At 47.1% G+C, this 12,647-nt stretch overlaps 1 protein-coding gene across 3 annotated transcripts in view; it reads right to left on the bottom strand.

Moving 5' to 3' along the window:
• LOC124615798 (sentrin-specific protease 1-like) overlaps positions 1 to 12,647 on the bottom strand; it is a 155,553-nt gene that overhangs the window by 68,664 nt on the left and 74,242 nt on the right. For all 3 annotated transcript variants that reach the window (XM_047143930.1, XM_047143928.1, XM_047143929.1), the window contains one exon: positions 1,321 to 1,412. In XM_047143930.1, coding sequence (XP_046999886.1) covers positions 1,321 to 1,412 — 92 coding nt within the window. The remainder of the gene's footprint in view (positions 1 to 1,320; positions 1,413 to 12,647) is intronic.

The following is a 12,647-nucleotide window of genomic DNA, read 5'->3' as shown; positions in this document are numbered from 1 at the left end:
GGTTTGACCCTCTCTCTTCTCTCATCATCATCATCGTCATCATCATCCAATGCACACACACACACACACACACACACACACACACACACACACACACACACACACACACACACACAGAGAGAGAGAGAGAGAGAGAGAGAGAGAGAGAGAGAGAACACATACATATAGTATCACAAAAATTTTTAATGGAGCATGTTGCAAATAATCAAACAAATGAATACATGTAACAGCCAAAAACTTTTTCTTCTTTGTACTACAGTACTGACTCTTTGCATGCCTTATCTTGATGTTCTAACATCTATTATTGTGGCATTTTACCGGTTTCAGTACTTCCTTCACATTCCTTTGGTGTATTCACACCTTTTTTGAAATTGCTGTTTGGTTTAGCTTACGCTTTTGTTTCCTGTCTTTTCCACTCCCAAAACATCTTCAACATCTGACCTCTATAGCTTCCCTCTGTCAGACTGTTAAAGAGTCCTTTGCTATTTCCTGGCTTTCCTAAACTCTGTCTCCCTGTGTTTTGTATCCCCCCCCCTGCCATATGGTCTTCTGTACCTAGGATGGCATTTTTCCATGTCATGATGATGATCTTGCATTTCTTAGTGTACTCCCAGATCCTCCTGGACTATCAGCTGTTGCTCATTCCCATCAAACTTTTCCTTATCTCCTCTGTTAATTCAACGACTTCTTGTACAGTTCCTGATTTATCCTTTTATTCCAAATGTCATGTCCCTTTCTATGGTGCAATATTTTAAAACACACTATTATTTGGTCTTTTCCCCAGGTTCATGTTGATTTAGGAAGGATGAAAGCTTTTGAAGCTATGTGAACAGAAAGATTTTGATTCTAGTTTGATTTGCTTTCAGACAGAACTATCCAAGTAGATAAACAAAACAGAACTCACACCAGATTTACATTATCCTGCAAATCTTTAAATACTTACATCATTCTACGATATTGAATAGCACCATTCACCTCAATTTCCTGAAGACAGATGTTAATTTACAATAGAAAAACTCAGTTGTGTAACACACCACATTCAGTCTGAGCTATCAGTGACTGCTAATTGGCAGAGAGATCATCATAACAGTACTGGATATCTCGGTAACAATTCTTTGACTGTGATGCAAGCCGAATGCTTTAAACCACGACTGACTTGCTTATTAAGAAACATTTCCTTTCACATCTAAGGAGAACAACAGGCCACTAACAACAACAACAACAACAACAACAAATCAACAAGAAACTACAAGGGTAGTTTTATAAACATAGCTTATAAATGAAGTTTTAACTGATTCACAGAACAGATTCTATACATACCTTTCTGCACAGCTGCCAAAGTAGTATGGGGATGAAGAACATTGTTGTTTCAAAAGTTGAGAGTACTGCATTTTTTCATCAAGACGTATACTCTGAAAATTAAGCCATAAGGTGTTATGCAATGAAGCAAAAGCTTGGAGGAAAAAAAAAAGGAAAACAGCAACAATACTGCAATGAACCTGAAAATGGGATGTCCCATAACCACATTTGAAGTCTTCATTCTATGACTGGAAGGTACAAACAACCTAAAGATTGATAACGAGACAATAAATATATTATAAATGACATCAGGTTTACACAAACCATTATTTTAAGTTAGCCACACAATAATGAATATAGCATCAATGACGACCAGTTGCGTAAGTACCACTTTAACATGTTTTTTGAAAATATAATTGATTTTGTTGTTACCTTATATATCCATAATTTTCCCAATAAAACTTTGTCATTGCATAGGGACTAATTTTATAATCATCACTCACTGGATGCCAATTTTGACCCGACTACTGAAACTTAACTCTGTTCATCAGTCTATTTTTTGGGTAACAGTAAACTTGGATACACTGAGTGAGGTTCATTCTTGATCTAAATTGGCATAAAATATGGTTCACAACAATGCTAAAATACAATCGACATGTTTATCACATTTTGACCACAGATGTTACTCACACATCATAGATGATGATTATGATGATGATGATGATGATGATGATGTCCCATACTCTGAGGAGCGTAGGGGACGATGCAGGAGACCTGCACCGGTGACTAGGCAAGGTCCTAGCAAAGGTGGTGGTTTGAGACTGCCTTCCTCCGAGCGTAATGTGGATGAATGATGATGATGATGAAGACGACAACACCCAGTCATTTCGAGGAAGGGAAAATCCCTGACCCGCCAGGAATCGAACCCGGGACCTTGTGCGTGGGAAGCGAGAACGCTACCGCAAGACCACGAGCTAGATACACTGTATTTATTAACAAAGATATTGTGCTTCACAGATGGAGAAAAGTAAGCACAAAAAGGCACACTCCGAAAACTTTTTCACAACTGAAAAAGATTTATACGACTGGAAACTGTACTGAGTCAGTATTAAGACAGCAAACAAAGAGCTGCTATGCTCAAGAAATAAAAGCTATGCAACTTTAGAATCTTTCTATTTCACCTTTATGTACTTACATGGGCTGTGTAAAGTGGAGCAAAAATACTGTCAAACTTATCAAGCTTCTAATGGATAAAACTGAAAGTGATAATTTCATCAATCCTACTTCTACAGAAAGTGGACAGAAGCTAGTTGCAGCCCTCAAGCTACAGTTTCTTCCTCTTTCCAATCCATACAATGATGATGACAAAATTTCATCCTGAAGTTGCATCTATTGGTTTGCAAACACTTCAATAAACTCATGTTAATTTTTGGAAAAGAACTTTTGGCATGAAAGGTTGTTTATTATAATATTCACTGTGTTCTTGTTCATTTCTACTTCTTCTGGTACAGATTGAAATAACACTAAAGGTTGCAGTTCTTCTGCAAGTCTGTACATAAAGAGGTGATTCTAACTTCAAATAAAAATTTCGTTCTCCTCATTGAGGACAACGAAAAAAGAGAATCTTTACGTTCAACTGATAGGACCGATAGTGTAACTGAACTGTGACAGTGATAAACTGTGTGTTTTGAATTAAACACAAGCTCTAATTACAGAGGGAGGTGGATGGGGAGAGGGAGGGGGGGGCAGAGAGGGAGCAGGGGAGAAGGGAGGGAGGGAGGTGACAGAGGGAGCAGTGGGGGGGGGGGGGTGAGGGAGACAGGGGGGAGAGAAGGAGCAGGGGTGACTGAGGGAGGGAGCGGGGGCGGTGCGACAGAGTGAGGGAGGGAGCGGGGGCGGTGCGACAGAGTGAGGGAGGGAGCGGGGGCGGTGCGACAGAGTGAGGGAGGTAGCGGGGGCGGTGCGACAGAGTGAGGGAGGTAGCGGGGGCGGTGCGACAGAGTGAGGGAGGTAGCGGGGGCGGTGCGACAGAGTGAGGGAGGTAGCGGGGGCGGTGCGACAGAGTGAGGGAGGTAGCGGGGGCGGTGCGACAGAGTGAGGGAGGTAGCGGGGGCGGTGCGACAGAGTGAGGGAGGTAGCGGGGGCGGTGCGACAGAGTGAGGGAGGTAGCGGGGGCGGTGCGACAGAGTGAGGGAGGTAGCGGGGGCGGTGCGACAGAGTGAGGGAGGTAGCGGGGGCGGTGCGACAGAGTGAGGGAGGTAGCGGGGGCGGTGCGACAGAGTGAGGGAGGTAGCGGGGGCGGTGCGACAGAGTGAGGGAGGTAGCGGGGGCGGTGCGACAGAGTGAGGGAGGTAGCGGGGGCGGTGCGACAGAGTGAGGGAGGTAGCGGGGGCGGTGCGACAGAGTGAGGGAGGTAGCGGGGGCGGTGCGACAGAGTGAGGGAGGTAGCGGGGGCGGTGCGACAGAGTGAGGGAGGTAGCGGGGGCGGTGCGACAGAGTGAGGGAGGTAGCGGGGGCGGTGCGACAGAGTGAGGGAGGTAGCGGGGGCGGTGCGACAGAGTGAGGGAGGTAGCGGGGGCGGTGCGACAGAGTGAGGGAGGTAGCGGGGGCGGTGCGACAGAGTGAGGGAGGTAGCGGGGGCGGTGCGACAGAGTGAGGGAGGTAGCGGGGGCGGTGCGACAGAGTGAGGGAGGTAGCGGGGGCGGTGCGACAGAGTGAGGGAGGTAGCGGGGGCGGTGCGACAGAGTGAGGGAGGTAGCGGGGGCGGTGCGACAGAGTGAGGGAGGTAGCGGGGGCGGTGCGACAGAGTGAGGGAGGTAGCGGGGGCGGTGCGACAGAGTGAGGGAGGTAGCGGGGGCGGTGCGACAGAGTGAGGGAGGTAGCGGGGGCGGTGCGACAGAGTGAGGGAGGTAGCGGGGGCGGTGCGACAGAGTGAGGGAGGTAGCGGGGGCGGTGCGACAGAGTGAGGGAGGGAGCGGGGGCGGTGCGACAGAGTGAGGGAGGGAGCGGGGGCGGTGCGACAGAGTGAGGGAGGGAGCGGGGGCGGTGCGACAGAGTGAGGGAGGGAGCGGGGGCGGTGCGACAGAGTGAGGGAGGGAGCGGGGGCGGTGCGACAGAGTGAGGGAGGGAGCGGGGGCGGTGCGACAGAGTGAGGGAGGGAGCGGGGGCGGTGCGACAGAGTGAGGGAGGGAGCGGGGGCGGTGCGACAGAGTGAGGGAGGGAGCGGGGGCGGTGCGACAGAGTGAGGGAGGGAGCGGGGGCGGTGCGACAGAGGGAGGGAGCGGGGGCGGTGCGACAGAGGGAGGGAGCGGGGGCGGTGCGACAGAGGGAGGGAGCGGGGGCGGTGCGACAGAGAGAGGGAGCGGGGGCGGTGCGACAGAGAGAGGGAGCGGGGGCGGTGCGACAGAGAGAGGGAGCGGGGGCGGTGCGACAGAGAGAGGGAGCGGGGGCGGTGCGAGAGAGAGAGGGAGCGGGGGCGGTGCGAGAGAGAGAGGGAGCGGGGGCGGGGCGAGAGAGAGAGGGAGCGGGGGCGGGGCGAGAGAGAGAGGGAGCGGGGGCGGGGCGAGAGAGAGAGGGAGCGGGGGCGGGGCGAGAGAGAGAGGGAGCGGGGGCGGGGCGAGAGAGAGAGGGAGCGGGGGCGGGGCGAGAGAGAGAGGGAGCGGGGGCGAGAGAGAGAGGGAGCGGGGGCGAGAGAGAGAGGGAGCGGGGGCGAGAGAGAGAGGGAGCGGGGGCGAGAGAGAGAGGGAGCGGGGGCGAGAGAGAGAGGGAGCGGGGGCGAGAGAGAGAGGGAGCGGGGGCGAGAGAGAGAGGGAGCGGGGGCGAGAGAGAGAGGGAGCGGGGGCGTGAGAGAGAGGGAGCGGGGGCGTGAGAGAGAGGGAGCGGGGGCGAGAGAGAGAGGGAGCGGGGGCGAGAGAGAGAGGGAGCGGGGGCGAGAGAGAGAGGGAGCGGGGGCGAGAGAGAGAGGGAGCGGGGGCGAGAGAGAGAGGGAGCGGGGGCGAGAGAGAGAGGGAGCGGGGGCGAGAGAGAGAGGGAGCGGGGGCGAGAGAGAGAGGGAGCGGGGGCGAGAGAGAGAGGGAGCGGGGGCGAGAGAGAGAGGGAGCGGGGGCGAGAGAGAGAGGGAGCGGGGGCGAGAGAGAGAGGGAGCGGGGGCGAGAGAGAGAGGGAGCGGGGGCGAGAGAGAGGGAGCGGGGGCGAGAGAGAGGGAGCGGGGGCGAGAGAGAGGGAGCGGGGGCGAGAGAGACGGAGCAGGGGTGAGAGAGACGGAGCAGGGGTGAGAGAGAGGGAACAGGGGTGAGAGAGAGGGAGCGGAGGTAAGAGAGAGGGAGCGGGGGTAAGAGAGAGGGAGCGGGGGTAAGAGAGAGGGAGCGGGGGTAAGAGAGAGGGAGCGGGGGTAAGAGAGAGGGAGCGGGGGTAAGAGAGAGGGAGCGGGGGGGGAGAGGGATTGGGGGGAGGGGGGATTGAGGAGAGGCAGAGGGGGGTGGGGAGGAGAGAGTGGTGTGAGTGTGGGAGGGAGGGAGAGGGGGACACAGGGAAAGAGGAGGGGTGCCATGAACAGCATACCAAAATTCCACACCTGTGGCGTGTGAGTGTCAGTTTGGACTGGGAGCATTTAAAGTTCACCATTTTAAGTTTTTCTTGAATACGTCTTAAGCCATACTTCTAGCAAAAATGTTTCTCATTACAAAACAAAACTAAATAAAATTTTCTACAAACATTGCCTTATTCGTTTTTTCTCTGGGACTAATAATTCCCATATTACAGATTTTAAAAATAATGTTTTAATGGTTTAATAACAATGATTACTGTTAAAGTTAGTGGTGTGTTGTACATTGACAATTTAATTACATGTACATTATTAAGCTTATGGCTGTTGGAGGCCAACAAGGGCATTCCAAGATAGGAAATCAAAGACACAATGCAGCTTTAACAATGCAATTTTGAACATGTTTTCTGAAAATATGTCTTTAGCAGTGGGTTTAGCAGCCTACATGCAATGGAAATACCTTAGATCTTGTCCCTACAAAGAGACTGGACCTGACCAGGAAGGAGATTGGGTTTAGTAATCATGATGTCACAACAGCGACTGTGGTTATGAAAGTTAATAAAGTGAGTGTTTCTGTTCAAAAGACCTGACAAACAGTTGGTATCTTACTTAAACAATGAATTGACACATCAATTACTTCCATTACGATTGTCACAGAGAAATTAGGGGCAAAGTTTAAACAGATTATAAATCATGGTCTGGAGAGCTATGTGCCTAGCAAGTGGATTAAGGATACAAAAGAGTGACCATGGTTTGACTACAAAATTTGGTAAATGCTGAGGAAGCAAAGATCTGTTGGACTCTCAGTTCAAAAAAGAATGCACAAATGATGACTTACGAAGGTTAGCAGAGACTTGCATCTGTGTGAAAAGACAAATGTGTGAAGCATACAACAATTACCATGGTCATAGCGTAGTAAATGATATGGCTGAGAAACTGAAAAAATTGTGGTTCCATGTAAAATCATTAAGTGGGTCTAAGGCTGACAGAGGGAGCGGGGGTGACAGGGAGCGGGGGTGTGACAGAGGGAGCGGGGGGGTGACAGAGGGAGCGGGGGGGGGGGGGGGGGGGGGGTGACAGAGGGAGCGGGGGGGGGGGGGGTGACAGAGGGAGCGGGGGGGGGGGTGACAGAGGGAGCGGGGGGGGGCAGAGGGAGTGGGGGGGGGGTGACAAAGGGAGTGGGGAAGGGGGGGGGTGACAGAGGGAGCGGGGGGGATCATTTTAAAGGAAGATGTTGTAACATTTAAAAGGCGGGTTTCTAGGTTGTTACCAGCAGTTTTGAATAATGTGCAAGTATTGCGAAGATGCTTTGGGAGCTCAAATGAGAATTCCTGCAAGGAAGCCAACATTCTTTTCATGGAACAATACTGAGAAAATTTAAAGCAGCAGAATTTTAAGCCGATTGCAGAATGATTCTACTCGCGCCAAAAGACATTTCATATTGAAGACCACAAAGATACATTACAAGAAATTAGGACTCATACGGAGGCAGGTAGACAGTCATCTTTCCCTCGCTCTATTTGTGAGTGGAACATCAAAGGAAATGACTAGTAGTGGCACAGGGTACTCTCTGCCACACCTTGTACAGTGTCTTGTAGAGTTTGCATGTAGATATAGCTGCAGAACAGGCAAAAATGGTAGCTTTTAGGTGAACCAGAGGTAAACAGTAACAGTAGAGACCTGTGAAATGCAGATGCTCTAGCCAGCTGTCCCAGTGGAGAAGTTTCACATCAGAGAATTAACTGGTATCTCCACCCACCACCTAGACACTGCTTTAAAGTACCACAGTAGAAGATAGTAACAAAAAGGCACGTCTTAGCAGAGGCAGCAAGCATGATATTTGCCCCTGAGAACTGCGACATCAGTGGGGTACACAGGTTAGAGCACTACAACGGTAGTCCCCACTCATGCAGGGCCCCTTGGTGGGGCCAAGTGACAAACACTATTGTCGCTAGCCATACGATGTAGGGCAGTGATGTTTAGGATTCAGCTGAATGCTGTTGCTACGAAACTGGGAGTTTGTTAAAATCCAGAAACATCCCTATTTACAGAGTAGCAGAACGGGAGGAATCTGAAAAAGGTTGGCCAGAGATGCCCTGCAGTTGCAGAATGAATTGTGAGATTGGCGAAGCCTGGAAAGTGCTAATGGACTGGAGGGTTGACTATAGGAAGGAAAAAACAGTGTGCCAGCACAATCCTTTAAAAATTCATGTTTTTGTATTCAGACAGAGTTATCACTCAGATCGTTGTGGCGCCAATTCTATGTCAGTAATTGCCAGCTTCAGGTAAGCTCTGAAAAGCCTGTTTTTCTCACTCAAAGTGTTATTGTTCTTCGGAATGCTGCTAGTGATTCTTATTTCTCTTAGCTCTCACGTCATGGACTCTGACGCTAACTTATGTTGTGCAGCCAGTGGCATCCTTTGCTTTTTCTAATGTTCAGAATTAGCCGTCAGTGTGGCAGCTGAGCTGATTGCAAACAAATAGTGTTAATCATAGAGTCTCCTGCTGCAAGCATCCTATTGAGTCTCAAAATCTGTGCCTCTCATAGATGCCTTATGACTGTTTGGCACTGAGCCACTTATTCAACCTATCTTCGCTGTAAGTTTGTCTTTCTGCATTTGCTCCTAACAACTCGGAAATTGCAGACTGTCCTGTAACCCTGTCTTCCCTCTAGCCTGTGTCAGGACACAACAATGGGTTAAGAACATTTTATATTTAATGTGTGTATCACTTAGAAGTGCAGTACAGCTGTATTGAGTGAAAAATTGTGTCCTGGGGGTGAAACAGTGTGGAGGGGCGGTGGTGGAGGTTAGATGCGTGAGGAATGGTAGGTCATCAGAAGCGGTCATGCATTTCCATCGATTATAGGCCTACAAGCTGAAGATGGAGTAGTGATTCCCTGCTCCATCTACCCCACTACATCACAAGCAGCAGCAACAGGGTGTTTGACAAAGTTATACTGATCCTCTGCAGCACGCCTTATGAATCACTGGCAATGCAGTGCGCAGACATGCCCAGGTCGTGTTCAGTTTCCATCAAGTCTTTTACACTGCATGGAATACAGATACGAGTTCCTAACAATACTAATGCAAGAAATGCATATATACACACTATGTAAATGTCTGCTTACTGTTCTACACTGGCAGAAGGGAAATTTATTCTTGTTATTCCATACAGCATCTGTAGTGTTCTTTCAGGAAAAGTAACCTCCCCCCACTACAAACGGTGCTCACTTTCATTTTGCAGAGAGACTGTACCTCCTCAGCATTTCCTGTGCAGTCCTCTTATATGAGTAAACACAATAAGTTCACCGAGCTCACATTTATATAGTTGGGCTGTTTTCAGATTATTATACGAGTACTTATTTGTAATTGGTAAGTGAGATATGTAAAATTTGTTCCTATTAACAAAATTTGTAAGTATGAAATTGTTAGTGACCTTAATAGTGTTGGTGGGAAAGCGACTGGACAGGTAAACGTGGCCTCTTGCTGCTGTCTATCGTCGACAGCATATTGTACAGTGGTGTACCTGTGTAGCAGTCAGTTGGTGGTAAATTTATCACCGGATAGTTCCTGCACTTCTCTCACCATTAATTCTGTTACTATTAGACTGCAAAAACCTCTTCCATTAAGGAATTGCTGGCATTTTTAGAGTGGACTGCACTGGGTGCAGACACTATTCACAGCCAGTTCCCCTTAGATCACTGAAGTTGATCAGGTGTGGCCGGTACTTGCATGGGTTCCCGTCTGTGCCCGGCACATGCTATTGACAGTTTTTCCTATGCCTTTACAGCAGAATGGACAGGAGGAACACGTGAAGTCTCTGATCACCAGTCTTTGGGACAATGTCCTGGATTCAATTCACCTTCTGCTCTGAGTCTCATGAAGTGAGGGCATGCAACACTGTTGATGTTGATCCATGTCAGATGGAGACATATAGCTCAGCTGTAATGTACTGCTGGAATTACGCTGTAATGTCTGAAATTCAATAACTCCTAAGTGAGGGAGATAATTTATGCCTGTGGGTCTCATGAGATGTTGGGAGAGCTGAGGCTGAGGTGATGCATTTGACACTCCTCGTGCTGTGAAAAGTATTCCAGACAATGGTAGTGGAAAATACATACTGACAAGAAGTTAAGTTGGGACAGGCTCTTCAATGTGGTAAATAGCTGACAGCTTCAGCTGTTGAATGTTTTTTTTTTTACATAATAGCTTGCGAAACAACTGCACATATGTAATCATTTAGCCCATTACTTGCCAAGATTTACTTATTTTATTTTTTTAATTTTTTTACATTAACATTACACCCTGAGTGATAGATGAATGTTGCTTTGAAAAACTTCAGTACATTAGTATAAAAACTACAGGCCATCCCATTTTTGGGACATACACAAAATTAGTTACCAAAATGCACAATATTATTGTCAATGTAGAAAACTATAAGAAACATCGTGAACAAAATAAAAACACTGCTCGATGTATTATTGAGAGTGTATTCAGTATGAAATGAAACAGAACACTTGTTATATTCACCAACATTGCACCTATCATACATTTTTGCCGTTTTCTTCTTGAGTTATCCACATCCCTCCTGTGTTTTATTTGGCACAATTAAGTAGTTCCCTGGATCTAATCTTCTACATCTACATCTACATGGATACTCTGCAGATCACATTTAAGTGCCTGGCAGAGGGTTCATCGAACCGCCTTCACAATTCTCTATTATTCCAATCTCGTATAGCGCGTGGAAAGAATGAACACCTGTACCTTTTCGTACAAGCTCAGATTTCCCTTATTTTATCTCCTCCCTACGTAAGTCGGTGTCAACAAAATATTATCGCATTCAGAGGAGAAAGTTGGTGATTTGAATTTCGTGAGAAGATTCCGTCACAATGAAAAATGCCTCTCTTTTAACAATGTCCATCCCAAATCCTGTATCATTTCTGTGACACTCTCTCCCATATTTCGCAATAATACAAAACGCGCTGCCTTTCTTTGAACTTTTTCGATGTACTCCATCAGTCCTAACTGGTAAGGATCCCACACCGCGCAGCAGTATTCTAAAGGAGGATGGACAAGCGTAGTGTCGGTAGTCTCCTTAGTACGTCTGTTACATTTTCTAAGTATCCTGCCAATAAAATGCAGTCTTTGGTTAGCCTTCCCCCACAACAGTTTCTGTGTGTTCCTTTCAATTTAAGTTGTTTGTAATTGTAATACCTAGGTATTTAGTTGAATTTACAGCTTTTAGATTAGACTGATTTATCGTGTAATCGAAGTTTAACGAGATCCTTTTAGCACTCGTGGATGACCTCACACTTTTTGTTATTTAAGGTCAACTGCCACTTTTTGCACCATTCTGCAATATCTTCTAAATCGTTTTGCAGTTTGTTTTGATCTTCTGATGACTTTATTAGTCGATAAACGACAACGTCATCTGCAAACAACCGAAGACAGTTGCTCAGATTGTCTCCCAAATTGTTTATATAGATAAGGAACAGCAAAGGGCCTATAACACTCCCTTGGGGAACGCCAGAAATAACTTCTGTTTTACTCGATGACTTTCCATCAATTACTACGAACTGTGACCTCTCTGACAGGAAATCACAGATCCAGTCACATAACTGAAACGATATTCCATAAGCATGCAATTTCACTACAAGCCGCTTGTGTGGTACAGTGTCAAAAGCCTTCTGGAAATCCAGAAATACGGAATCGATCTGAAATCCCTTGTCAATAGCGCTCAACAGTTCATGTGAATAAAGAGCTAGTTGTGTTTCACAAGAACGATGTTCTCTAAACCCATGTTGACTGTGTGCCAATAGACCGTTTTCTTCAAGGTAATTCTCTATGTTCGAACACAATACACGTTCTAAAATCCTGCTGCATATCGACGTTAACGATATGGGCCTGTAATTTAGTGGATTACTCCTACTACCTTTCTTGGATATTGGTGTGGCCTTTGCAACTTTCCAGTCTTTGGGTACGGATCTTTCGTAGAGCGAACAGTTGTATATGATTGTTAAGTATGGAGCTAATGCATCAGCATACTCCGAAAGGAACCTAATTGGTATACAGTTTGGACCAGAAGACTTGCTTTTATTAAGTGATTTTAGTTGCTTCACTACTCCGAGGATATTTACTTCTACGTTACTCATGTTGGCAGCTGTTCTCGATTCGAATTCTGTGATATTTACTTCGTCTTCTTTTGTGAAGGTGTTTCGGAAGGCTGAGTTTAGTAACTCTGCTTCGGCAGCACTGTCTTCGATAGTATCTGCATTGCTATCGTGCAGAGAAGGCATTGATTGTTTCTTGCTGCTAACATACTTCACATACAACCAGAATCTCTTTGGATTTTCTGCCAGGTTTTGACACAAAGTTTCGTTGTGGAAACTGTTATAGGCAGATCGCATTGAAGTCCACACTAAATTTCGAGCTTCTGTAAAAGATTGCCAATCTTGGGGATTTTGCATCTGTTTTGTTCTGTTGCTGTTGTTGTTTCTGCAACAGTGTTCTAACCCGTTTTGTGTACCAAGGAGGCTCAATTGCTTCCGATATTATTTCTCTGAATTTAAGTCACATCTGGTCTACACTTATATTATTAATTTTGAATGAGTGGAGATTGTCCCTCAGGAAGGCGTCAAGTGAATTTTTGTCTGCTTTTTTGAATAGGTATATTTTTTGAGGATTTGGGGATTACAATATTCAATCTTGCTACGCCAGCCCTGTGTTCACTAATCCCTGAATCAGTTTTGATGCTCATTATTAACTGAGGATTATTTGTTGCTAAGAGGTCGAGTGTGTTTTCA

This window comes from Schistocerca americana, chromosome 5 (assembly GCF_021461395.2).
Source record: "Schistocerca americana isolate TAMUIC-IGC-003095 chromosome 5, iqSchAmer2.1, whole genome shotgun sequence".
NCBI classification, from domain to species: Eukaryota; Metazoa; Arthropoda; class Insecta; order Orthoptera; family Acrididae; genus Schistocerca; species Schistocerca americana.
This window is presented reverse-complemented; position numbering and strand designations above follow the sequence as displayed.